The sequence below is a fragment of the Callospermophilus lateralis genome, chromosome 20, assembly GCF_048772815.1.
Source record: "Callospermophilus lateralis isolate mCalLat2 chromosome 20, mCalLat2.hap1, whole genome shotgun sequence".
NCBI lineage: Eukaryota > Metazoa > Chordata > Mammalia > Rodentia > Sciuridae > Callospermophilus > Callospermophilus lateralis.
Window position 1 is genome coordinate 10,978,596 of NC_135324.1, and position 26,490 is coordinate 11,005,085.

Below are 26,490 nucleotides of genomic sequence, written 5' to 3' on the forward strand. Positions count from 1 at the left end.
AGTGTGACTCTGCACCTCAGATTCCCCAAAGGCTGGGTATAGGGGGGCTTGACCTTGCAGGACCAGGCACATCAGTCGCCATTACAAGGAAGGATCTCTGATGAGAGGGGGCATAGGACACATAAAGCATCTTAACACCTGGTACTCACCAGCAAACTGTAGAAGAATTCATGGACGAAGAGTCCCATGGCACAGATCAAGAGATACAACAGGTGATACAGGAACTCGACATCTAGAACCATGGCTCGGTAGCCTCTGGTGAACGTCCCACAGTTGCCCACGAAGCTCATTAGAAAGATGATTTTATTGCAGACCTGAGAACCAGGACAGAAGAGTCAGATGGCACAGACCATGCCAAAGTGTGTGCATGAGCCCAGGGAGATTCTCACTCGAATGCAGTTAGGTTCCACCACCTGACAAGAGCTTGCTTTGGTGCCAAGTGCCCACCGTGTCCAAGAACCATTCTGTAGTTCCAAGTCACTTCACTACTTTGCTTTTTCAGGCATATTACAAATTGCACAGTAGTCAAACGATGTCATGTGCAACGGTAATCAAGTAGCATTTGTATATGGCAAAAACAAAATTAACACATACTGAGATTATGATTTTCAAAATGAGATATGAATCATTTCTAACATTCTTACGTGAGTTAGTCAAACACAGAAGTCACCTCTACCCACGAACTTCATGATCAGCATGATTAGAAGTGTTTTCTGAATTTGTTACATTCTAGGCATTATAGGGTTGCAATTTAATGAGAAGCAGGCAATTCTTGTCTTTCAGTGCTTCTAAATTTATAGGGAAAATAAGAACTTTGGGGGGAAAGCAAATAAGGAATGTCAAGATGAGTTCAGTTTCCCTGCCCCTTTTTCTGGGAATCACTTCTAATTTCCCTGGGGGATCCATCCCTTTCCAGGAATCAGTTCTTGAGGTCTGGGTGGGGCTCCACCCTGAGCAATCAGAGTACTGGAATCTTCTGGGATTGTGCTACTGGGATAGGCACGTGACCAAAGGGAGTCAATAAAGTCTACTGAGCCCTTCCCGGGTATAGCAGTACAAGACAATTTTGTCTCTCCCCTTGATCTTAACAAGACAGAATAACCTCTGGAGCTTTTGGCAGCCTCTTACCATACCACAGATCTGAAAGAAGGGACAGAGCAACAGGCCCTGATGCCACTGTCTGAGCTCCTATAATCAGCTATGCCTGAAGCCAGGTTCTTGATTTTTTTTTTTTTTTGGTCAAAACCAACCAATCCATTGTCTCCTCTGCATAGATTTTCTGGTACCTGTAACTGAAGGAGTCCTAACTGATCTGCTCTGTACAACAGTCCCACCTTTGCTAGAAACTCCGCTACTAGAAGTCCATCGCTTCAAGAGGTTGATAGAAAAACTTGAATTGGAGGAGGCTGGACAGAAAGCACCTTGGACACCCTTGGTAAAGCCACTTTCTGCTACCCCAGCTCCCCTGGCCTCAGGTGCTGGGAAAATTCTGCCAGTTAACCTGGCAGGTCAGTGTAACAGAGCCTCTCAGCAATCAGAGAGGCAGTACCCAAAGAGAACTTCTGGCTTTCTGGGGCTCTGATGTGCAATCTGCCTGCTTTTTTCCCCCCCAATATTTTCATCTTTGCTGATGAGGGTCTTCCCTAGGGTGGGCACACATTGCCGACTCTGGATGATGCATATTGATGGGGTTTTGGGGGAAGGTCCAAGGAGGCAGGGAAGGTACCAGGATACTGATTAATAGCACTGGATGCAACAGCTCCTGTCATCGCAACAGGAAGGAAAGCAATCCACTTCCCCCGAATCCACTCAATCCTTTAACTTCCATTGCTACCCAGCAAACATCTCCTATACATGGGTGGTCTCGTGCTGTCCACTCCCTGCCCACTCTGCTTGGCTGGCCTTCTCTTTGCTTCCAGCTCCACCCTGCTACAGAAGCAGCCCTTGTCAAGCCCCCAGGGAGGCTGCCATCTTCTATCTGCATCTTCCCCTGTCTGCTTGGAGCATCTGTCTGAGCTCCCCACAGCACAACAGGGCTCACCACCCCGTCCCTCTCAGGACAACGGCACGCTCAACGTGCAGGACACCAGCCCAGCCTCCCCCAGCGCTCAGACCTCCAGCGTTCCTCCTCTCTTTATCTACGACCATCTTCCTTCTCCCATATGCTTCTGGTGGTTGGTCTGTCTCTCAGATCTCCTCTAAATATTAATAACTGTCTGACCCTTTCCCCCTCTAGCAATTATTATTACACAAGAAAATTGTCTAATTTGAGACTTTCCCATAAGCGATTTACGTTAAAGAAGTGATGACCACAGGATGATTAAAGTCTAGAGTAAAAGAGAATGAGGCAGTCCAGAGAAGACGACCTCTCAGACACTGAGGTCACCCATCCAGTATTTCTTTATCAATAGCTTCCTCTTACTGTTGGTGATCCCCCTCCCCAGCAACATCTCTCTGCCACTTCTTGCCAGGCTTTTCCATATGTGACAGTTGACAGTATTAGCACATCTTGTCATCTCAAGCCCAATAAGTCACCATTGTTAATGTGTTTTCACCAGAAAACTCAATATTTTCACTACTTCCTTTTAGCCAGTGTTATTCTTCTCTCAGTCACCCATGACTGGAAACCTGAAGTCCTATTGGTCTCCTCCGTCACACAATGCCTTCTTGTCCTGAAGAAGAGGACCCAGCTGCACCTCGGTGGGGGAATGCCCTGACTCTGAAGCCCCACCCAGGACTCTTTCCTTCCCATCAGTGTATACTGTACACTACGACCTGGGCTCAGGCTGGCCACACCTGATCAAAATCACCCCAGGGCCTCCCTGCCTCCGGAGTCCACACACCAATGATGACCTTTCTGAAAAATACCTTCGTGTGTACCAATGGCTTGGCTCAAAAACACTTCTCACCAATAGGAACAGAGTTTCCCAACATCTACTCAATGCAAAACCAGTCCCCAGTAATACTTAAAACAACAACAACAGAAACAATCACAGGCAAACATGGGAAACACAAATACATGAGTTCCCTTTCCTGGAGACTCAAAATCCATATAAGTATATTAAAGTCTCTGAAAAGTCCTCTGGTCAGAGATACCCTTCAATTTTGTTTGATTTCTCGCAACGACTTGGCCACTTTTTTTTGTTGTTTTGACCCAACATTTATCAAGTCGGGTCATATTTTAGAAATGTGGACCTTAGGATGAAGTCTAAAAGCTTCTTCCTAAAGGCAACTCATACACACAACCATGAATGAGGTCCACCTCAATCTCTAACGATCTCTGGCTCACATCCAGGTGTCCTCGCTGCTCTGCGCTGGCCAACGAGGCCTACGACAGCCAGAATGCTCTTCTCGGTTCCTGTTCTCTGGCTGTGCCCTTCAAGACACAACTTAACCCTGCTTCCTCCCGCTAAGCTTCTCTTCTCGACATGGTCTCCTCTCCAGAGTTCTTGCTGCCTGCACCATAAAAAGACCCAGTTGGGGACATGGTTACCTTATTTGGTGAAACCACCTCCACTGTTGCACAGGGACCTCAGCTTCCTTACACATTCGGGATACAAAACTCTGGACGGTACTTTCAGACACCGACAGTATCTCACATGGCCAAATTTCATCTTTCCCCTCACCAGACACCCTGTCCCATGAATGGATTGATGTCACTTACTTCCACCTCCCGGTTGCTCCTGAAGAGGCACGGGACTTCTCTCCAGCGTACCAAAGCAGCATTTCCCCCAGCACCACCGACTCACTAACTGTCCCTGGTGCTCTTCTTACCTCTCCAGCTGCTCCACCAGCTCTGGACACTCCCATTCACCTCTCTCCTCTTTTCTACATGGCTCCCACCAGAAATGGTGCTGGGTTAATATCTGCTTGTTTGATTTATGGGCAAACCTTTGGCCAGATTGCCGAAGCTACCTGAAATCTCATCATGTATCACCCTATCTGCCTCACTCCCGGGAGGGATAGTCCCTAAAGTTGAGCCTGTCGACGCCTGGATGATGCACCAGGAGGCTTGAATGCCCCAAGAAGGCAGAGAGGGAGTGTGCGGCCGTGACCATCTCTTCCTTGTGTTGTTTTATTTTTGATAATGGGGGACTGAACCTCTGGGTTCAGTCCCCCATTAGGTTTACTACTGAGCCACATCCCCAATCCCCCCACCCCATTTTTTTTTTTTTTTTTGAGATTGGGTCTTGCCTATTTGCTGAGGCTGGTTCTGAACTTATGATCCTCCTGCCTCAGCCTCCGGAGTCACTGGGATGACAGGTGTGCTCCACTGTACCCAGTCCTTCTACTCTTTTAGCAGCTGACATAGGCAAAATCTTTCTTTTTCTTGGATTGAAAGCTGAGGCTAAAAGAAAGCTGAGGCTAAGATGCCAGGCACCTGAACGGAAGACGTTAACCCATAAACAGAAAACAGCAGCAACCAGGACACTCATACTTACGTTGAACGCTCCCAGCAGAAACAACGTGGGTTGCAGCCCGACCGAAAATATTAATCGTAGAATTGTGGAAGCAATCAAGGCCCGGATGCCGTGGGGCTTGGGTAGGGCAATGACGATGGCCAGGGAGATGAGCATTGCTGTCCACAGGAGGCCTGACCAGTGTGGCTCCAGCGTTCCTGGAGGGCAGAGCAGGGCTCTCAGGGATCAGTGCTTTCCTGGAGTATGGGCAAAGGTCAAGGCTAATGTTTTCTTCAGTCCCCTGCTAGCCTTGTCTGTTCCAACTGTCACCTCAAACTCTCTGCCACAGATACATGCGGTCACATTTGTGTTTTCAGACTTCCCAGCCATCACCACATGTTTTTCCCCACGTGGGAAACTCTTTCTTCCTATGCATGGTAGGTTTAGCTGAGAGGTGACCCCTTCTGGGAAGTCTTCCCTACCCCTTCCTCCTTGCAGAATTTACAATTCAGCTGTTCCCTCCAGCTCCACATCCCCCCACATTCTGGTCATCCCTGCAGACTCTACGTTCTAAGGATCAATGTGTGTTTCTCTCACTCTCCAGACTCTAAATTCCCCGAAGGAAGTGCCTGATGCCAGGAGGCCCTCACCAAAGGCTTGTTCAGTGACTACAACTCATACCTGGGTCCCGACTCACTCTCAGGCAGGACCAACAGGAAGCCTGCGCTTACTTTCTATTAAAAGTGATGCAAAGGAACACTGCAGGTCCCCTGCCTGAATCGGATTTCTTCAAGGGAAAGAGGAAGACAATTTCCGTATCATGAGCATCATCTTACAATTAGATTATCCCTGCAGTCAAAGAGCCTCTACCACTTTTTGTCATCTCTTGCTATTGCAAGTTCTATTTAGAGTGTCCCACGAGATGGCTTGGTTATATAACACGAGCCAATGTGTCTAAAAATACAGTTCTGTAAAACACTCATTAAAAAAAATAAAACACCCCTATTGCAAATGCTGTCACATCTTGAGTCTCCTTCGGATGTAAACAAGCAGCAATACACCATTAAGGCCACTTATATAAAGGGGTTTCACATCGTGAGGACGGCTGGGATTGCAGCACTGTCCAGGGAGAGACCAGTACACAGACTCCGGCTCTTCTACAAGCTGCTGGCCGCCCTCTGAACTGAGGCCACAGATGCCTGCACAGATGCATTCTCTCCCCTCACAACTCTTCCCCCAGACCCAGCCCCTTAACATTCTTCAAAAGGAAAAGCTGATTAGAAATGAGCATGAAGAGTCTCAAGCTCTTCAGAAATCCAAAGTGTCACTTTGTGCACATTTAACAATTACTGAACATCTTATTCGACCCTTGTTATTGACTGACATTTAATCTGTCCTCTCGACTATGCTGTGAGGTTGCTACTGGTAGCTCTTTTTTTTTTTTTTTTTTTTTGCAGTGTTGGGGATGGAACCCAGGGCTTTGCGCATGCTAGACAAGAGCTCCGCTGTTGAGCCACATCTCTAGTTCTCCACTTTACTCTGAAGGAAACTGAATCTTGGGTTACATATTTTGTCCAAAGAGAGAGTGTGAATAGCTGGAGTTTACATGTCTCTAAAGTTGATGGTGTGTAATCATCATTTAAATAAAAAAAAAAAAATCTACCCATGCCAGGTACAGTGGCACATGCCTGTGGTCCCAGCAACTTCGGAGGCTAAGGCAGAAGGATTGCAATTTTAAGGCCAGCTGAGCAACTTAGTGAGGCCTTAGGCAACTTAGCGAGACCCTTTCTCAAAATTAAAAAAATAAAAATTGCTGGGGATGTGGTTCAGTGGTTAAGCACCCCTGGGTTCAAGCCCCAGTGTCAAAAGAAAAAAAAAAATCACCTAATTTAAAGGTTGGATTTGGTGAGTCTTGGCAGTGTATGTAGCCATGCCAGTTGAAACTGGCCCCACAATTGAGATACAAAATATCATCACCCTAAAGTTTCCTTGTACCTCTCTGCTTTCCATGTTTTGCCCCAACCCCTCCCACTGATGCGCTCTTCTGCTATGCTAGTCTTTCATTTTCTAAAATTTTATAAAAATGGGGGGAAAGTACACAAGTAGGTAGTCTTATGCATATGAATTCTTTCACCTATCAAACTTTTTGGAGTCAGTCAGGTGACTCTACTGATATTTCATTATTTTTATTGCTCAGTAATATTCCATAGAATGGATACACTATAACTTACCTATCCATCCATCCAACAATGAAAGGATATGTGGGTTACTTCCAGCTTGGAGCTGTTATAATAATGTAACCAGAACATTCAAGTGAAAATCTTGGGGCAGATATATTTCCATTTCTCTTGGACTAAGGTGAGGAAGGAGACTGCTGGGCTTTAAGTATATGTGTAATTTTATAAGATACTATCATACTGCTTTCCCAAGTGACCGTGCATATCAGCATATGGCATATGAGTGTTCTGCTGGTCCCACATCATCACCGGTACTTGGTATTGTCGGTCTTTTTAGTTCACCCATTCTAGTAGATTTGCAGTGATGTGTCATTGTGTGTGTGTGTGTGTGTGTGTGTGTGTTTAAATGTCTTTTTTCTTTAATATTTATTTTTTAGTTAGGTGGACACAATATCTTTATTCTACATTTATGTGGTTCTGAGGATGGAACCCAGTGCCTCATGCATGCTAGGCAAGCACTCTACCGCTGAGCCACAAACCCAGCCCCTGTGTTTTCTTTCGTTTTTAATATTTTTACTAGTCATTGATGGATCTTTATTTGTTTATTTATTTACTTGCAGGGCTAAGAATTGAACCTAGTGCCTCACACATACTAGGCAAGCACTCCACCACTGAGTCACAACCCCAGCCCTCACTGGTTTTAATTTGCATTTCCCTAACAACTAGTAATGATGAATGTCTTTTCACGTGCTTATTTGTATGTATGTATGTTGATGATGTTGTTATTATTATTATTTACAGTGCTGAGGATCAAGTCCAGGGCCCTGCACGTGGATAGGAAAGAGTCCTGCCACTGAGCTATGCACCCCCGGTCCTATATATCTTCTTTTATAAACTCTCTGACCAGATACTTTGCCCATTATTGTAAATGGGGCAGGCTTTATATTATTAAGTTTTAAGGATTCTTCTTATGTTGTGGATATAAGTCTCTAATTAGATACCTGTTTTCAAAGTATTTTTCTCCCAGTGTCTGGCTTACCTTGCATTTTCTTAAGCGCATGAACACCACTTAATATCTCAGTCTAATAAATATAACCATATATGCAGATCCTGAAGAGGCCAATGTAAAAACCTGTCTCCCCACCATAAAAGCCGTGTTTAAAAAGAGTGCTGGATTCCAAAAAGCAACTCTAGAATTTCTAGACATCTTTGAGACAGCTGGAGAAATCTGAATTTGGACAGACTATTACAGGATTTACTGTTAGTTCTGTTAGATATGATAATGACATGGTGATTATACAGATTTTAAAATATGCTTATAAGTTAGAGAGGCACACTGAAATATTTATGGTCAAAACAACAAGATGTCTAAACTTCTTTAAAATGTTTCAGAAAATATAGCAGGGGGATAGATGAAACAAGACTGGCAAAATGTTTATTTTTAAAGCTGGGCTGATAGGTACATGTGGGTCATTATATTGTGCTGCCTACTCATGTGTGTATTAGAAAACTTCCATATAAAAAAGTTTAAAAAGTAGTACTGCATTTGCTTTAATCATGATGGCATGCCTATAAATTCAGGAAGCATCTGAGCCTGCCCAAGTGTCATGTTTTTTTAAAGACTTAGCTACTCACCAATTCTGATTTTTGTTGTTGTTGTTTTGTGGTGTTGGGGATTGAACCCAGGGCCTTGTGCATACGAGGCAAGCACTCTAACAACTGAGGTACATCCCCAGCCCCAACAACTCACCAATTCTGAAATGAAAGGGAATGGAGGGGGCTGGGGAGATGATACTTTTGAAAAGGAGCTTTTAAGGCCACTGCTGTTCTTGGCAGCCATGTCAGATGAGCCACAGAATCACATGGCATGCACTATAAGGTCATTATTCACAACCAAGAGGGACATTTTGGAACTTCTGTTCTTGAGATGCCAAAAATCCGTGTGTGTGTGTTTTGTGGCAGTGGGGATAGAAACAGAGACCTGTGCATGTGGGCGAGCAGTCTACACTGAGCTGTAACTCCGGCCCCTAACAGATATGGATCTCAAAAAAATATTTTCAGGTCAATGGACCAGATGTTATTTCTAGTCAGGGTTAATACAAGCCTTCTCCTCCAGAGATTTACTGGTTAAGTATAGCAAATGCCTTCAACACATGTTACAAAAGGAAAAAATAATCTGAGGGTGAACTGATGTGCTTTAGGTAACTTCAGTCACCATATGGTGGAAGGACAGAAAGGGCCCCCTTAGGTCACACTGACCTCCCTTCCCTCCCAGGAGATCTGGTCCTGCTGTCCCACATGCCTACCCCATGAAATCCTGAAGCCCATGTTTTCCAAACAGGAAGCCTTGTCTCCCATGGGTTTTTAAGATGCCAACTCAGAGGGCACCATGTTAGAGTTAGAAGTTAGCTCATCCAGTGGGTCTCAAATTTGATGGGAAAGAAGCAGGAGGCTCCAGGGAACCCTGACTAGGTTGCTAGTTTTCCCTGAATTCTGCAGGAAGTTCAACAGCCACACTCAAGTCTCCCAGCCTCTAGCTTGGTGTCAGTATCCAGAAATGCAGAGGCACGTGACCAGGAGCCAAGGAAGTGGCCTGCCCAGAGGTGGAATGGCAGAGTCAGGCCTGGGCGCTAAGTCTCTGGACTTCTTTGACCACGAATTCCACTGTAGAAAGCTTAACACTGAAAGGTGAGGCCTGTCAACCCACTGTCCCCAGATGCTGGCCTGAGTGCTGCCACAAATAACCAGAGAAGAAAATGGTCACGGTGAGTAATAAAATCTCTTTGAAACATTTTTTTTTTTTTTTAAATCAAAAGTAAATACAAACATAATCAAGGCAGTGGCTAAATAACCTGTTTTGACTAGCAGGAGTTGGTGCCTCCATCACAGCCAATGGAGTACTCCACTGAACCCTCTCCTGTTCACACCCCTGCCACCTGGCAGCTTAGTGAGGGCAGACACCCCTCAGAAAATAGCTTGCAGCCCTGTGTTCCTGTCAGACCTTTTCAGACATGGGTGCTCATGCTTCCTGAAATAGCATTTAAAAGAAAAATGCTGCTCGGCTCAGTGGCCACACCTGTAATCCCAGCAACTCGGGAAGCTGAAGTAGGAGGATTGCCAGTTAGAGGCCAATCTCAGCACCTGAGCAAGGCCACGTCTCAAAATAATAAATAAAAAAGACTAGGGATGTGGTTCAGTGGTAGAGTGCCTCTGGGTTCAATCCTCAGTACCCAAAACCAAAACATAACAACAAAAAAATGGGGTTAAGATGATATTTCAAGTTCAATAACTCCTTCTCTTTCTTTCTTGGCTAAAATACACATAGTAATAGAATATTTAAATTATTTTAAGTTAGACTTAAAAATAAAAGCTACCATCTCATTCTTGCCTGAAAATGGGGACCTGCGATCCTAAACGTGGCATAAATGCTTCCAGGGACAGTACTAAGGGTGTAGATCACAGCTGTCCAGTTGCATCTACTAATTTTTTCAAAATTTAAGCCATCGGTACCTCCTCGCACTCCTTTAAACGGGTAGAAGAAGGCCACGAGCAGGTTCATCAGGACGGCCAGGTTGAAGGAGATGCTGCTCCAGAAGGACATGTTGCGGGCACACCAGTAGAGGACAGGCTGGGCTGTGGGAGGGCAGAGGCCATGTCAGAGAGCTGGAACTCCACAGCCCCTCCTCCCCTCCGTCCCCGCAAGTCCACTTGTGCCACTGGTTTCCTCCTCAATAGTAAAAACGATCATTTGTTTCCAAATTGGCACGCAGTGACATCTCATCGGTTCATTTCTGTTTGGAGAACTTGGGAACAGAAGGCCTATTGGGGGACACTGAAGAGGAGGAGGAGACAAGTTGGGACATCTGAAAGCATGCCCCAGTCAACAGCACCAGCTGCAGGGGCTGGGGGTCATCCAGGGTTCATGCATGGAGGGCCTGGTTCCCCTCGGGCTGCTGGGACCAGATGAGATGCCCAGAGAGACCCAAGAATTAAGTTAGGTCTCTAGAAATGTCGGGGAGACACAGCACTCAGAGTTGGTCCAGTTGGGCCTCAAACAAGGACTGGTCCCCTTTTCACATCCCTCCTGGCTCTTAATGCCCCACAGCAGAACAACAATCCCCTTCCCAACACTGAGTCACTTGCCGCTTCCCTGAAGCCTGATGGTCACTCTCAGGGGGCCGGGGAAGCAGGAACACAGGCTGCCGACTGGGTGGTCAGCTTGGAGTCCACGTTCCCAGCGGCTCCAGGAGAGAAAGGGTGTGGCACCGTATGTCACACAGGGGCAAGGCACCCTGTGGAAATCACTGCCTTCTCAATCCATTGTGCCCTACGGTGACACCACGTGGGCTGGATATTCTCAGAACAAGGCTGTGTCCATGCTCGCAGCTCCAGGGCACCTTTTCCATTGGTGCCAGGGTAGAGCTGATTTCAAGGTAGCACTAGCATCTCACTCAACATCAGCCTCCCCAGAGACTATGGAGCATGTGGGCAGGGGTCCCTCGCATGCTTTTTTTTTTTTTTTTTCCTCCTCCCCCAGTGAAGTCATCATTTAACTTGAGCACAGAGGCCAATGACAAACCCTATGGCCCTATAATGATACTTGCAGCTGCCAAGCCTTTGGAAGCTTCCCTTCTGAACTAAGTTAGGGTCCAACCAGACAGATCCCTGGGTGCTTAACTATCGCTCACAGCAGGTCTGTACTTGGTAAGAGGCGCTGTTTCCTAACTGCAGAGCTGCAACCCAGCCTTCAGATTAAGAGCCCTCATTTTACACACAAGGGAACGCCCAGCAATGTGTGGAGGGTGTGGCAATGCCATCACCCAGGGGATCGATGGTTTGGGGTCAGTGCCGGGGATAAAGGTAAATGGCTTGTGTGACCACTCCAGAGAGGCTGACCAGGATCCGGCCAATCACTGGGTAATAATTCATCTTGAGGAAGCGAACTTGAGAAGAAAGATCATCTGGCTTTGAAAACAAAAGCAACTGCAATTTTTTGGGGGCTGATGCCCCCTTTCTGATCTAGATACGAAAACTCCAGAACTGGAGGGAAGAGATGAATGGTAAGGAGGTGCTGAGGCTAAGGAACAGGTGCAGATTTGCAGCATCTCTCCCCATCATGGATGTACCAAAAGCAGGTGGTAAGTTGGGGGGTTGGGGAAGGAGCCGGCAAAGCCCAGGATGGTCAGAGAGCCAATGTGAGTGTCCGTCGTAGGATACCTCAGTACAACCTCAAGAAACGTGCAGTTCATAAGTACATCTTATTTTTATAAAACTAGCATTCTACTTAAATTGTACTACCATTTTGAATCTGAACAAACATTCAGCCCTTTAAACCAAGTGGCATTAATCCAAGAGCAAGAAGGTACTTGGAGACCCACCTGGAGGTGCCATCTCTTATTTCCTGGGGCACGTGGAACAGTATTCCATCCACCTGCCTGGACCCTCTCCCTCTTCCCTTCCCTGTCCTTTGCATCCCAGTCTGGTGATGGTTCTGTCTATACAGGTGCTGTTCCTCAGGGCTCCCTGTGCTCTTTGTGTCCACAAGGTCTCTGATACTCCTTTCTTCACAAGGTGTGGCTAAATTCCCCTCCCCTGAGTGTGTGTGGGGCCAGCAACTCACTTCTAATAAATAGAACACAGCACAACTGCTGGTGCCTGACTTCTAAGGGTAGTCACGAAGGGCTCTGTGGCCTTCCTCACTCTCTGGACTCGGCCATTGGCTCTGCTGGGTTGTGAGGACTTGCAGCAAATTCACCCAGAGGCCCATGTGCAGAGGAACTGAGGCCCCTGCCAACAGCCACCTGGGTGAGCTAACAACAGGTGGATGTTCCAGTCCAGGCAAGTGCACAGATGGTGGCCCTGGCTGGGGTCTCAGTTGAAACTCTCTGAGTCAGAACCATCCCCCTAAGCTACTCCCAAATTCCTAACCCCAGAAAGCAGTGAGAAAAATCAATATTTACTTTTTCAAGCCACTAAAATTTGGTGGGTAACTTGGTACACAGTGACGAAATGCAATGAACATGCATTCTACAGTAGGCAAAATGATGGGCCCTAAATGTCCCTATCCTAATCCTCAGGACCTATGACTATCTTACCTTACATGACAGAAAGGACTTGTAAGTCCTTACATGTGAAAGACGGAAGCAGGAGACTCAGAGCCAAAGCCAGGCAGCACAAGAAGGGTTCTGCTAGACACTCTGGGCTTTGGGGAGGGAGGGGACAAAAGCTCAGGACCTCAGGCAGCCATGGCTCTACCAATTTGATATCAGGCTCGTGAGAATGGTGTTGTAGGCACCAGAGTTCCTGGCCACTGGTTTCAGTAGCAAGAGGAGACAGATACATCTCCCCTTCCTGCAGGCTCTCTGGCTGTGCTAAGTCCCCACTTCCCATCTAGATGCTATTCTGGTCCCACCTGTCCTCCAAAGTCTTCCTTTCCCATATTCACATAACCTGCCACTGCCTGATTACAGGCCTAATCATAATCAGCTTGGTATGGTAGCCACTTAAAATATGCCTGTGTTGTCTGCCCCCTTCCAGAGGAAGGAGCCACGACCTTCACATATTGGGTTCTCCACTGTAACCTGCAGCATGTTTTCTATGTCCTTGGGGCTAAAAGTTGCCTGGATCAACAACATCCTGCCACGTCCAGCAAGACAGTGGGATACCTTGACCCCAGATGGGCGAGTGATTTGACTGACTATACCTAGGACACGTTTTGGTGACACTCTTTCCTAGCCTTTTGCTTAAAGGAACTGGGCTTTGCTAGCTGACCTGGATTCCACATATATGTGTATAAGCAGCATTTCCCAGCTCTGTGCCCATCAGAGTGACAGTCACAGCATGTGCAACTCTATCTCAGTTTCCTCTTCTAGTTTTCACAGCCCAGTCTGGACTTCACCAGAGCTGTGACCTTCAGGAAAGGATGTCAGAGCAGGAGGCAGAGGCAGGATGCAGGTGGGAGAAGGGTATGTGTGCCTGTGTGCCTGCTGCGTGTGCTGGGTAAGCAAAGCAAAGAACAGGGTTTCTACAGGGCAGAGCAACTAACTGGGTGTCTCAATTCTTGCAGAAGAAAACACTAAGCAACGTTAACAGTGGAGTCTCGGCTACAGATGTCCCAAAGCACAGGTGACGTTCAGTAAAAGGTAAAGCTGAGCTGCTAGGTGAGTAAGCCAGAAAAGACCTCTACTGCAGAATTACTAGAAGAGAAGACAGACCCTTGGAAGGGGAGAATGCATTTCAACTTCACTGCACTTCTAATGAGTGTACTTCTCCCCTCCCTAGATATGCAAATCATGTTTAATTCAGTTATTATTTTCAATTTCTCTCTTACCAGCGGATAGCTTTGAAGCCAATTAAAATCTTCCAGTTGACAACTATACTTGTGTTTAAGCTTCACAGAAACAAAAACTGTTTTCCAAAAACAGAAAGACTGAAAATAAAGGAAGGCAGGAGTGACACTGTGATATGAATCTGGGAATGCCAAGATGGCCATTCTGGAATAAAAGGAGTCCAAGAGGTCATCCTGCTCCTCGCCTTATGGATGAAGGTCTAGGACCAGTTAACCCACCTGCTGGGGGCCACAGAACTGGTGGGTGGCAGAGAGAGAATGGAACTGGACATCCTCCTCCTTGGGGCTGAGGTCCCCCCCAATCCCCCCAGCTGGAGACACCATCTCAGAAAGAGCGAGACGTGAGACACCTTAAAAGAAAGTCTCTCTAAAAATCTGGTAAACCAACAGAGACCTAACACACATGTACACCCCCTATATATATATATGGATTGACGAACAATTCTGGGAGAAGAAATATAACTGATCCAGCAGCCACATTCACTGATAAGCATGAAATTAATTGATAAGATTTGGAAGCATGAAATCGGGACCATTCCCTAAAGCTGCGACTGTGGAATATCGCGCTGACAGGCAGAAGCCACAAAGCAGTTCTCTCCTCTCTCTAGCACAGAACTAGAAAGGTGGGCCCGAGGCAGGTGGGGCTTTTCTCCTCCTCGTGGCAGGGGCATCTCTTTCTTACAGCCCAGCATGGTGCTATCAGGAGCGCCAGTGTTCACCGTGATGCCCGAATTGGAAGAGTGTTGGAGGAATCCACAGGAGGCTCCAAGGACAGGCTGACAGTGGTAGAATCGCGCCTGCATCCTCTGAGGTCTGTACCAAGGAGGATACCCATGCTCGCTGCTGTGAGCCCTTGCTCCCTGGGCCAGACTCAAGACATGTGGGTACAGGATGGTGTGGCCCAGAATGTTTTAAGATGCCCCTTAGAGACAGGCGAGAATGGAATAGGGATGGGGTGAGGTGGGAATAGGACCTTTTGGCCAATCTGCTTGGACAACCTTCTTTGTCACTAGCAAAGCTAAGGATGAAGGTGGGTGAGGAGAAAAGCAAAGCAGCAGCAGAGGAGGCATGTCTGGTCCTCAGATTAGCAGGGATCAGGGAGAGGACGAGAGTTCCCCGAAACTGACCTATGACACATCTCTCCTCAACCCTAGTCGCACCCCATAGAAAGAGCCAAGAAGATCACAGTGGTAGCTGGACTTCAGCGTTTCAAATAAAAGCCTGGCTCCTGACAGAAATAAAACACCATCCTTTTTAAGTTGGCCACAACAGCTGGTGCCAAGCTTGTCGCTGGGGCTGAAGGACCACATTAAACCCCTAATGAAAACCAGGAGCAGGGGAGCCCCCTGCGGAAGCCCTATAAAGGTGCCTATCATGAGTCATTTCAGCCAGGCCTGCCTGGGCCTCTCCACGGGACTCGCTGGAGGGCAACGAGGAGGGCAACGATGTGTCGTACATAAAAAGTTATTCTACTGCCCATAAAATGATTTAGAGCCTCAAACCTGAGTTCCTCAGTATGAGGGGAAACATGGGAGTCTCCAGAGCAGGTGTGCTAGTAAATGAGCAATCAGGCCAAAGTGCACTTCCTGCCCACTGAACCATCCTGGGCGCTCAAGGACCTGGTCTTTCATCGCCCTCTTTATTTATTTATTTGGTGCCAGGGATTGAACCCAGGGATGCTTGAACCACTGAGCGATATCCCCAGCTCCTTTTTAATTTTGACACAGGGTCTCGCTGAGTGGGTTAGGGCCTCCCTAAGTTGCTGCAGCTGGCCTCAAACTTGCAATCCTCCTGCCTGAGCCTCTTGAGTTTCTGGGATTACACCATGCCCCACCTCCATTTCTGACATGGAGATTACAACAAAAAAGGCCATTCTAAGTCATCCATGGAACTGCCACACATCCAGTCAGGACAGATGCTGCATGAAGGAAGCCTCTCTGGGGAACTGCCACACTGAGGCTTGGCCCCATTTATCAACTACTGAAGGGCCACTGGCCTCCAGGAAAGCACACAGATGACCCCCACGTGGCTTCTCTTGGGAGGCAGAGGCACCCCCCAGCTCGAGTCCATGAGACGCCCAGGACCACACCTCTTAGGAGCAAGTCCCCCGCGCTGGGACCTACCTCGCAGCTTCTTCTGCCAGTTCATTTCGTTGAAGAGGTCTTCCGAGCGCAGGAAGAAGTCATTGATCTTGCTACCCTGCTCATCCCGCTCCGTGGTGTAGTATATTCGCAGTTTTGACTCCTTGGTTAGGAATTCACATATGCTGGGTACTGGGAAGACAATCTGTTCCATCGTTCGGTCTAATCGGACAATCTGGGGTAAAAACAAAGGAGAGACTCAGCAGTTGCCTCCGACACCTTGTGCAGGCTGCAGGCGGACTTGGGGTTCGAGGTTCAGAACAATAAAGAACAAACTTTTCAGATTAGATGACTTTGGCTGCGACGTCTCTCTCAGACTAATGTAAAAACCAGTTCTGGTTAACTCTGCTTTTCTAACCTCAGACCCCATTCGTTTTAACGTGACCAGCTTTTACCTGAAACTCACATTGCGTTTCACATACATATTCACATGAGGCTGCTATTGCCCGATAGAACTTTCTCTAAGATGGGATGGTTCTCCATCTATGCTGCCCAGGAGGACGGCGGGCCACAGGTGGCCTCTGGGCATTAGCATATATGCTTACTGCAACTGAGGAGCTGAATATTCCGTTATATTTTATTTTCGTCTCAGCAGTCACACAGAACTCTCACACTGGACGGAGCACTGATGGGCCACGGTGTAACCTAAGATCCTTTCTCAGATAGCAAAGCTGAGTTATTCCGCCAGAGGAACTTTATGCAGAGACCTTTGGTTTACATCTCACTGCAGTGACCTCCTACCTCTTACCTGTCAGGGCATCTAAAACGTATGGTATGGGAGCCAAGGTGTTCATGTGATCTGGGATGGCCTCATTGTCCTCTAAGCTAGCTTTGTTGGGCCCCTGAGGTGTGGGATACCTTAGACAGGTTCAGGGAGCAGAGAGGACAGTCTGCTCTGGATTGTCCAAATTCTAGGACACTGTATAGTCCCGGGCAGGTGTAGAAATTTCAAAAGGACAATGGGCCACAGGACAGAGGAGGCAAGACCTCTCTTCAGTCTTCCTGCTCAGAAGGTGGCGAAGTCAGGTGAGGCCCAGGGCCAAGGCCCTATAACAAGAGCTGGTTCTTATTCTCCCAATTACTTTGCAGCAAGAGACATGACTCAGGCCACGGCATGGTGCTGTTGTGGCGTGGGTGCAAGGTGTCCCCTAAAAGCTCTTGTATTCACGCAGGAATCTGCAGGGTGAAATGACTGGACTGAGAGCTGCAGCCTCAGCAGTCCATCCTAACGGGCTGACGGGGTCCCGGTGACCACAGGCAGGTAGGGTGTAGCTGGAAGAGGTGGGTCACTGGGGGGGTGCCCTGGAAGGGTGCATCGTCCCTGTGGCCCCTTGGTCCCCTCTCTCCTCCTCTGCCTTCCTCCTCCCTCTCTGCTTCCTGGCTGCCATGAGCTGAGCAGTTTTCCTTAGCTGGGACCTGGTGTCATGATGTCCTGCTTTGCCATGGGCCCAGAGCAATGAAACTTTCTAACCACGAACTGAGATCTCTGAAACTGAGCCCCAAATAAACTTTTCCTCCTCTAAATTTTTCCTATCAGGTATTTTGGTCACAGTGACGAAAAGCTGACTAACACAAGTGGGAAACTGTCCCAGAGGTGGGACGGGTTCCCAAGCCCTGGCTCCATATTCTCTTAGGGACGTGGTCTGTAGACCAGTGCTTCCCGAATCTAGCTGGAACTCAGGTTTCAGAAGCCTTTGTTCTCACACTAGTTCTGCCCTCGACCGAACCTCATAGAACTAGAATCACAATGTGAGGGGTTAGTGACCAGAACCTGCCCATGATCCAGCTCTCCAGGTAATTCTGGTGTAAACAGGGGGGCAGGGACCATTCTGCAGTGACCTGCTATGGAGAACCTGTCTGCTCCACACAGTCAAACCACTGGGAATCAGTCCTGCCTTCTTCTGAAGGACACCATGAGAGATATGCATCTGGGCTCAGGAGGAAAAGGAGGAGGAGGAGTTCCCGAGCCAGGGGCCACCTAGCCTGACTCCCAGTGAGGACACGGGCTGTAAAGAAAGCCCCAGGAGGTGAGGAACTGTTCCCTGGTTACCTCAGGTAACCCCAGGGGAAACCTGAGGGAAGGGGAGGGTGTTGGCCAAAGGCAGGGACATCTAGGCATTTCTGTCCTTTTTTTTTTTTTAAAAGCCACTTAGAAGTGGGAGGCAGGAGAACTTCTCTAGTGCTTCTCCAGCCTCTAGTGGGTCTTCTCCCCAGTAAACCAAGGAGCTCAACAAAATGACCTCTAAGGTTCCAGTCTCCTCTGACATTCTACGGCACCAACACCTAACATGTGTCTTCCAAGGGTTCCAGAGGACAGAACTGGCCCTGTGGCCAAGCTCCTTGACACGCATGATGAATCAAGAATATGTGCTCACCTACTCTGGCATATGAGTGAAATGATACATTACATTAGGATGGCCTGGAAACCTGATTCATCAGAGAAGAACACATGAAAAATCTCCATCTTGAACATGCTCGGTGCTCAAAGGAATGTGCTAGTCCTTGTGAATGTGAACCCTCCTTTCAATGTTGATGCTGAGATTGGATATTTCCTTGTTGGCAAAACGTGACACATCATCCCTTACTGCCGCAGGCCTGGAGATGGAAGCCCATGTTCCCTGGGATACTAAGAGACAATTCAGGGGACATAAAATGCATCCCCAGGCTCGGGGGTCAGACAGACGGGGATTAAAATTCCAGCTCTGTCACTGAGATTTGGAGAAGGAACACGACTCCCCTGAGCCTTACGGCAGTGATTTTCCATGTGAAAAATGGGGACATTACCAACCAGTTCAAGGAGGATTATTAGAAAGACCTTTTTTGTTTGGTTTAACATGCAGATGTGACTGTAGTGTCGCTGAGTGAGGCTCCCCAGTGGTCCCATCGCCCTGGGGTCCCGTCTGGACTTCTCCCAGGGATGGTGCACCAGTTCTGCAGGCTCGGGGCTGCCCCCTCCCTTCAGCTCCCTGAACTCAGAGGCCACTTCTTCAGAACAAGCCTCCTGGGCATCACAGTCTGCAGCACGTCCCCTCTGCTGGGCTTTCTTTTATGCCATATCCTTGTGGCTTGGCCACAATCTGTCATGAGTGAGATGTCTCTGTGTGGCTCTGCTCAGAGCCCACCTCATCTCCAGCCCTCAAGCGACACAACCGAGGAACACTGGTTAATCCACATCTTATGCAAGACCTGGTATAGAGGAGGTGCTCACAGCACCTTCACTGCTCAGATAAAGAATGTGCACAGGCCCGGCACAGGGCATTGCTCAGTGGAGGCCTCAGCACTGAAGGTCTGAGCCAGACTGACCGCGCTTACCTCAATCTGCGCCGTGTGCTTGGCGTAGAACTCCAGAGCTTCGTCTCCATCCACCTGGCCACCAGGCTTCAGCATGGTCTGAAGTTCTTTGTTGTGCCGAGCCAACTAGAACGCAAGTACAGAAACACAGGGGTGACGTCTCCACAACAGGAATGCATGAGCTCTTTCTAGCTAAGAGTTTCAAACAGTGCATCGCAACCAGCACCAAGCGGAGGGCAAAGAAGCTGGGAGGCTTGCTACCTTCTCTCTAGGTGCCTCTGCACGGGGGTCATTTGGAGAGCCTGGTAGAAAAGTCCTGGAAGCTCATACAGGGTCCTTGCTTCACCTTGATTTCATTTCATTTCTTTTTTTCAGGGGTAGTGGGTAGCAGAGATTCAACCCAAAGGGGCTCGGCCTACAGGGTCTCGCTAATTGCTGAGGGCCTTGCTAAATTGCTGAGGCTGGCTTTGAACTGGCGATCCTCCTGCCTCGGCCTCTGGAGCCGATGGGATTACAGGCCATGCCACTGCATGAAGGTCCCCTGATTTCTATATAGACAGGAGGGTTTTCTGGACAGTCCTGCAGAGCCTCCATGTGGAATGTTCAGAAGCCCTTCTGGAGGTCAGGTGCTAATCACAGGGTAGAAATGGGGTGGGGACCTACCAACCTCAGGCCCAACCCCATCATTGCTTATAGCCAGGTCTCTGCTCGAGGGACAAAGGGGACAGGAAATAGGAGTTGAGCTACGGCCTGCCCAGAACCCCCGAAAATCCAAGAGACATCAGCACCCAGAAAGAGGAGGATTAAGAACCTCCTACAAGGAACAGGATTAGGAAAGGAGACACTGGGATGCCAGGGCACGGATCATCACCCTATCCCCCAAGGCAGAAGGAAGTCCTAACGACAAGTTCCCACGGACCTCACACACGGCTAGGGGGAAGCTGGAGTTTACTCCTTTAGGTTGTTGAGAAACTTGGCTGTATTTATAAGAAAGGCTGGGACGCCTTTCACAGGACTCCAGACAAGATCATAAACCACCGGCCGTTACTGCCCAGGGGTGGGTGCTTATAAGGGGGATTTCCAAGTCTGTGACCCCAGCACAGAAAAGTCCTGGGCCTCAGATCAGATGCCAAAACTCCTGGGAGCCACATCTCATGAGTGCAGCTGGCACTCAGAGAAGGCCATCAAGGAGGGCCAGTCCCAGGCCCACAGCCCTCAGGGAAGGCCCTTGGGCTTGGAGTGGTGGCCTTGGGCGCAGAGTCTGCAGGAGCGTAGGAGCTCATACCTGGTGTGCTAATATGTAGATGTTGTGCCCCACGTTCCTAGGGGAGGCAGCTCCATCTTCACCGTTTTCTCCATCCTCAAATTCGACTTCGCCTTGCATGTAAGCCTTCTTGATCACTTCCACCTGCAAGAAGAGCCGAGGGGACCCTCTGAAGACAGGTGTCTGTAGCACCCAGGTGGTAATCTCCCCTCCCAGGCAGATGCTGCTCACCCAGTGCAGCAGCATTTCCTAGCGGGCTTGGAACTCGGCCTCAGAATCCTTCCTAACACTGATGCAAGCAGTCGAGACCTTTACCCTCCACAGACAAGGAAGCAAATTCATTCACTCTACTTGGAGCATGAGATATTCTATGGCTCCTAATTTTTATAGCCATAAAAGCACTTTGAAAAGGCAAATATGATACAAATGTAAGTTAGAAGCCTGAATTTTCCTATCTCCACGTTTCTTTCCATCAACTCTCCCTAATCCCAATTTTGTCCTTTTAGGAAAAATCTGCTAAGAAATCCATTTGTTTTTAGAACAGCTTGTTTTCTTTCTTTCTTTTTTGGTGCTTTATAAAGATTGAACCCAGGGTCACTCCACCACTGAGCTACACTTCCTGCTCTTTTTGCAACAGGTCTTGCTAAATTGCTGAGGCTGGCCTCAAACTTGTGATCCTCCTGCCCCAGCCTCCTGAGTCACTGGAATGTGCATAACTGTGCCTGGCTGTGAAATATTTTTCTTATTCAGTTCCCTTCCCCCATAAGCCTACACTATGTGAAAATAATAAACAACTAGTAACATCTATTGACCGCTTCTCCTTGGTGCCAGGCACCGTGCTTACTATTTTCATGTTCTTTTTAAAAATGTAATGCTCATAGGGCTGAGGCTCTAGTTCACTCGGTAGAGTACTTGCTTCGCATGTGCTAGGCCCTGGGTTCAATTCCCAGCACCATCCCACCCCCCCAAAAAAATTAATGTTCACAAACATTTTATAAAGTTATCAGAGGTTCCATTTCTTTATGGACAAAGACAGTAAGAGAAAAGAACACTGATGAAGTCAAGTTAATGAGCTTGGACGCCTTCACAGTGCCACAGCTCTGTCCCTGGTTCTATGCACCTGGCTTGGCTCATGCCCCCTGCATCCTGGAGCCTTTCTGTCCCTATCTTGCTGTTTCCACTCACCTCACCTCCCAGGGAGCAGGAGCTGAGTCTGCCTATATCCAGACCCTGCCCTAGTGCCCAGCATGGTGCCCTGGCTGATGGAGGGCCTGGCCAGGATTTATTAAATGAACAAATTGTTCAGGATTTCATCACTTAAAGAGTAAGAACACCTCCACCCCCTAAGTCATATGAAAGATTCATTTTTTTGTTTGTTGGTGTTTTGGCTTTTTTGATGGTTCAGAGGGCAGTTTAGCCACAAGGCAGCAATCTGGAATTACTTCTCATTACCCAAAATCAAGCACGTGGAGAGCCACCCATTTCTGCACCGAGGTCAGTTCAGGCACTGGGTTGAACTTTGGAGACAAAGCCTCCTTCTCTGAGCTTTGATTCCTGCCAAGTTCCCTCTAATATCCAATCAGGCAGACAGCATGTTGTGTAGGATGCAGGGCCACAACACGCACAGTACACACATGCACACACACTCTGGACATCTGAGCATCCCTCTATCTAGACACTGAGAGCCATGTTTGTTCCAGGAAGTCCGACTCCTCCCGTGAGCCAGAATGATGTTCTCCAAGCACAATGGGGCCAACCAGGAGCTAGAGGCAGCCACAGCATGGGGTGCTGGCATTTCCCCACCCAGGACAGGCCAGAAGAGCCGGGTGCTTTCTTAGTTCAGGAATGGGATCTCTGCAAGGTCATGCTGACCCTACTCAAGAAAGATAACCCCGAGTCCCCAGCACTCCCAGTTATACAAGCTGTTACGCAAACACACAGAGGACTCCCAGCTCGGGCTGAGACCTTACTCCCTGACCTCGGAGATCAAAGAACTGGGCTGCTCTTAACTTTATTTAAAGAAATACATGAAGGGACTTTGGCCTGTGCACATCTAGGTCAGCAGGAGGCAGAGCTGTTTTAATGCCCTCATTTAAGTCTGTCAGCTGCAGTTTGTTTGTATGGGGAAAAGTCCAAAAAGAGAGCTCTGCCCTCTGCTCATGTCACCATCTCTGAACGCTCCTCGTTTAACAGTCTGCAGCCCCAACTCCAACCTGGAAGTCACAGCCCCCTGTGAATATCACCCCTCAAAAATAAACCTGATCATGTTTTCTCCAAAGAAAACTCAAGCCAAGAAAGCACGCCAGCCATCCAAAATACTTCTCTCCCATTGTCCAGACCACTGGCAACAAGAACGGATGTGATCTCGTCACCCCCGGACAAAGACGTGGCAAAAACATCAGCAAAGAACAGGAGTGAGCAGAAAAGGGGCTTCGATTCACAGAGGACTATCGTGTGTCAGGCACTGCACTGGGCTAGATGTGAACCTTCTCATCTAGTCTTCGAAACAACGCTTTGGCCCAGATGACTTCATCTTTCTTTTATGAATCAGGGAAGTATGAGGTCGGAGAGGTCAAATGGCTGCCAAAAACCTCACAGTAATGCATCTGAACTTGGCCATGCTCTGCACCCAGTCCTCCATAAGCGGAAAACAGAGAGGGTGGCTTCTGGATGCTCCAGGGACAGGGAACACATGTCCAGTGCCCTACGCTTCACCTCCCAACCCGCTCAGGGGCCTGAATTGCGAGTTTTCTTCATCCTTCTGGTTTGATGAATCTTGAAGAAAGCTTCCTTGAGTGGGTCCCAGGTCCTGCTTTAATGTTCCCAACTCACCAGCTCCTTCGGCCGCATGTTGTAGAGGATCCTCTCGGCATTCTCACTGTCGTGCCTGCTCTCCATGATGGCCAGCAGCAACTTGGAAGCGTTGTTCTAGTTGGAGAAAAGCCAGGGTGAGAGAGGCAGGGGAGCTGCGAGGGCGGGGGACTCAGGTGTGCAGCCTGGCTAGACAGATAGGCATCCACCTGGTGGGGAGAGGACGGCACAGACACTCTGCACCAGGCAGAGGAGGTGCTATCTTCAGACCCCTCGACATGCACACAATCCGATTCAGGTCAAAGAGACGCAGGTGTCAGCTGATGGAAGACTAGCAAGTATTGGAATTCTAAACCTGAGTGCTGGCGGGTGCCAGTCACCCCCCAGTCTCCATGGGGGATCGGTCCCAGGACCCCTGGGGAACCAAAACCCAGGGATGCTTAGGTCCCTTATAGGAAATGGCATGGTCTGTGCATATCACTGAGAACATCCTTCCAAATACTTCTCTGGACTATTTATGATAATACATAACACAATGTAAAGTACAAGGTCAATAATTGTTGCTGTGCTATTTTTTTTTTTTAGGAAATAACAAGAACAAGACTGTCTGTACATTTTCAGCACAGGTGCAATTATTTTTCCTCAAATATTTTTGATCCTGCGGTTGGCTGACCCTGCAGATATTGAGAGGCACACGTGGAGGCCTGACTGGACTGTCACTCTTGGTGACAAGGCTGTGCACAGGCCCATGCTGACTTGATGCTCCTGAGGAGTGGAGTGGCAAGTTCTCTGCAGGGGCAGATGAGTGTAGGGACACTGCTGCTCAACCCTGCAGGCCAGAGAAGACAGGCAACCGGGATAGTTCTTCGTGGTCTGAAAATATTTCCATCAGTACACATAACTCCAAATACCATGAGAGTACAACTAACACACTTAACCAGAGTGACCCAGAGGAACACTGCCTGCCTGCCAAGCTCTGTGTTCCCATCCTGTTAACAGTGCCCATGTGGCTACACCCTGTGGATCTTGGCTTGACCTCACTTGAGGTCCTGGGCCATAAGGATTTGTATGCTTTTTGTTTATAGGACTCCAAAGATCTTGGGTTTCTTTTTTTTTTTTTTTTTTTTGGGGGGGGTGTTCTTCCCCAAGCTTCATAGCAGCTCAGTTAGGTTGCTGTGCTGTCATAGGACAGAACTTTCTATAATTATCCTCAGATCCTCACACTGTTGAATTAGTGGAACAGTTTCACTGAAATGCTGCCCTGGAGCACATGAATGTCTCAGGGTAGTCCAGTGGCTGATAAATGGTGTGTTTGCATGATGCTCAAATCAGGTGTAAAGCAAAATTTCTCAAAAGGAGCTAAAAGCATTGCTCCCCCCCCCCCAAAAAAAAATTCCATATACCCAAATCAACTAATTAGACCCTCCACTGAAGTACTAAAGAAAAAATAAAAATAACTGGGCCTTCCATGCAGCAAACACAGAGCAGTTTTCCAGTGAACCCTGTAGTTCTGGGCCCTTCCATAATAATAACGAAGTGCTCAGTGCTGTATGTGGCTGTAAGCAAGGGTACAGATCTCAACTCACCCCAACATGGGGACAGCTAGGAGGAAATGTGCTCAGTGTCAATAACACCTTTGCACACACCAGGGTGGGTTTCAAGTACAAGTTTCAGAAGTGAACCTCTGGATTTTTTGGGGGGGTGGGTGGGAAGGGTGCTAGGAATGGAACCCAGGGTCTCGTGCATGCTAGGCAAGTGGTCTACCCCAAGTCCTAATTCTTTGGATTCTGTGAGAACCTTTGGAACCTCAAAGCAAGGGGAGAGTTTGGGGGCTCACTCAAGAAGTCACTTTCTGGGATGGTATATGAGTTGTTCACATATTTCAAAACCAGATTATAAACCCTGCAGCTTAGGGACCTTGAAAGCACTGCTTTTACTCTGAAAAGCTACTTCAGTGTTTCCGGAGAGTCAAAAACCGGTGGTGCTTCCGTATCAACTACATGAAGGCTTCCATCCACACATGGGTCATCATGGGCCTGAAGGCACATTCTTAGTGTACTGTCCTTACTTTAAACATTACTAGCCACCCTTCTGCTAATTCAGGACTGAAGTAAAAAAAAAAAATGTATTATCCTGATTAAGTAAAAATGGATTTTTTGAAGTACTAGATTGGTTGAAGCTTAGTACAACCAAACCTATCCTTTTTCCTCAAAGGGGGAAAAATCTAGAAACCCCCGAGAGAAGAATCTTTCCTCCGTCTCCTTGCCTGTAGCTTTTGGAATGCGGGCTTCTGGTTCTTGGATGCCAGGTTCGATTCTCATCTCTGAGTGACATGTGACCTAACAATTGAAAAGCTGGTACCTGTCCCAAGGCCCTTATTTGGATAGTGCCACATTTCAGTGAGTACATGTGACTTGGCTCTTTCATGCAGCTCAACAGAACCGCCACTACTACCTAGCTCAGGACCCTGATTGTGTCACAACACAGCACCAGCACCCCTCCTCTCAGGGCTCTCAAACTTGCCTTCAGTTCTAACACGAGGTCCATGCGCTTCTTCCCCAGAGGGTTGATGTCGTTGAGGATCAGGGCTGTGATGATGTCGATGCCATTGGACTCGTGGGTGGCGATGCAGTTCTGGGCAGAGAGACACACAGACATTCACACAAATGCCAGACATAAATCAGAGGTCAAAGGCCAACAGGCTGAGTGGCTATTTCAACACAACGTCTGCTGCTCCCAGCAATGTCTCTAGGGGAGGGCTGCAATTTTCCGTGAGAAAGTGGTAAAAATAAAAGACAGATGAAAATCTCTAGTTTCAGAATTAACAGTAAACAGCAGGAAAGTCCCCAGGCATGGTAACTGATAAACTGGTCTCATCTGATCCAAATAGTGCCGTGCAGTAACCTTTTGTTCTGAAAGGGAAAATACAGTGCGTGACTGATACCAGGGTCTGAGCCCTTTTTCCCCTTTAAAAGTGTATTCCATTCCCCCTGATGTCACTCATTTTGTTTTGGTGTCTTTGCTTAAGGCATAAGTTTGGAAAGCAAACTTCTGGTTT

General features: G+C 48.0%; 1 protein-coding gene across 17 annotated transcripts in view; it reads right to left on the reverse strand.

Moving 5' to 3' along the window:
* Positions 1–26,490, reverse strand: part of Itpr1 (inositol 1,4,5-trisphosphate receptor type 1) — a 307,630-nt gene that overhangs the window by 35,317 nt on the left and 245,823 nt on the right. For all 17 annotated transcript variants that reach the window (XM_076841084.1, XM_076841099.1, XM_076841098.1 and 14 more), the window contains 8 exons: positions 25,956–26,066; positions 23,454–23,549; positions 20,643–20,765; positions 19,379–19,483; positions 16,049–16,241; positions 10,088–10,210; positions 4,443–4,618; positions 150–314 (listed from right to left, as the gene is read on the reverse strand). In XM_076841084.1, the coding sequence (XP_076697199.1) occupies positions 150–314; positions 4,443–4,618; positions 10,088–10,210; positions 16,049–16,241; positions 19,379–19,483; positions 20,643–20,765; positions 23,454–23,549; positions 25,956–26,066 (1,092 nt within the window). The remainder of the gene's footprint in view (positions 1–149; positions 315–4,442; positions 4,619–10,087; positions 10,211–16,048; positions 16,242–19,378; positions 19,484–20,642; positions 20,766–23,453; positions 23,550–25,955; positions 26,067–26,490) is intronic.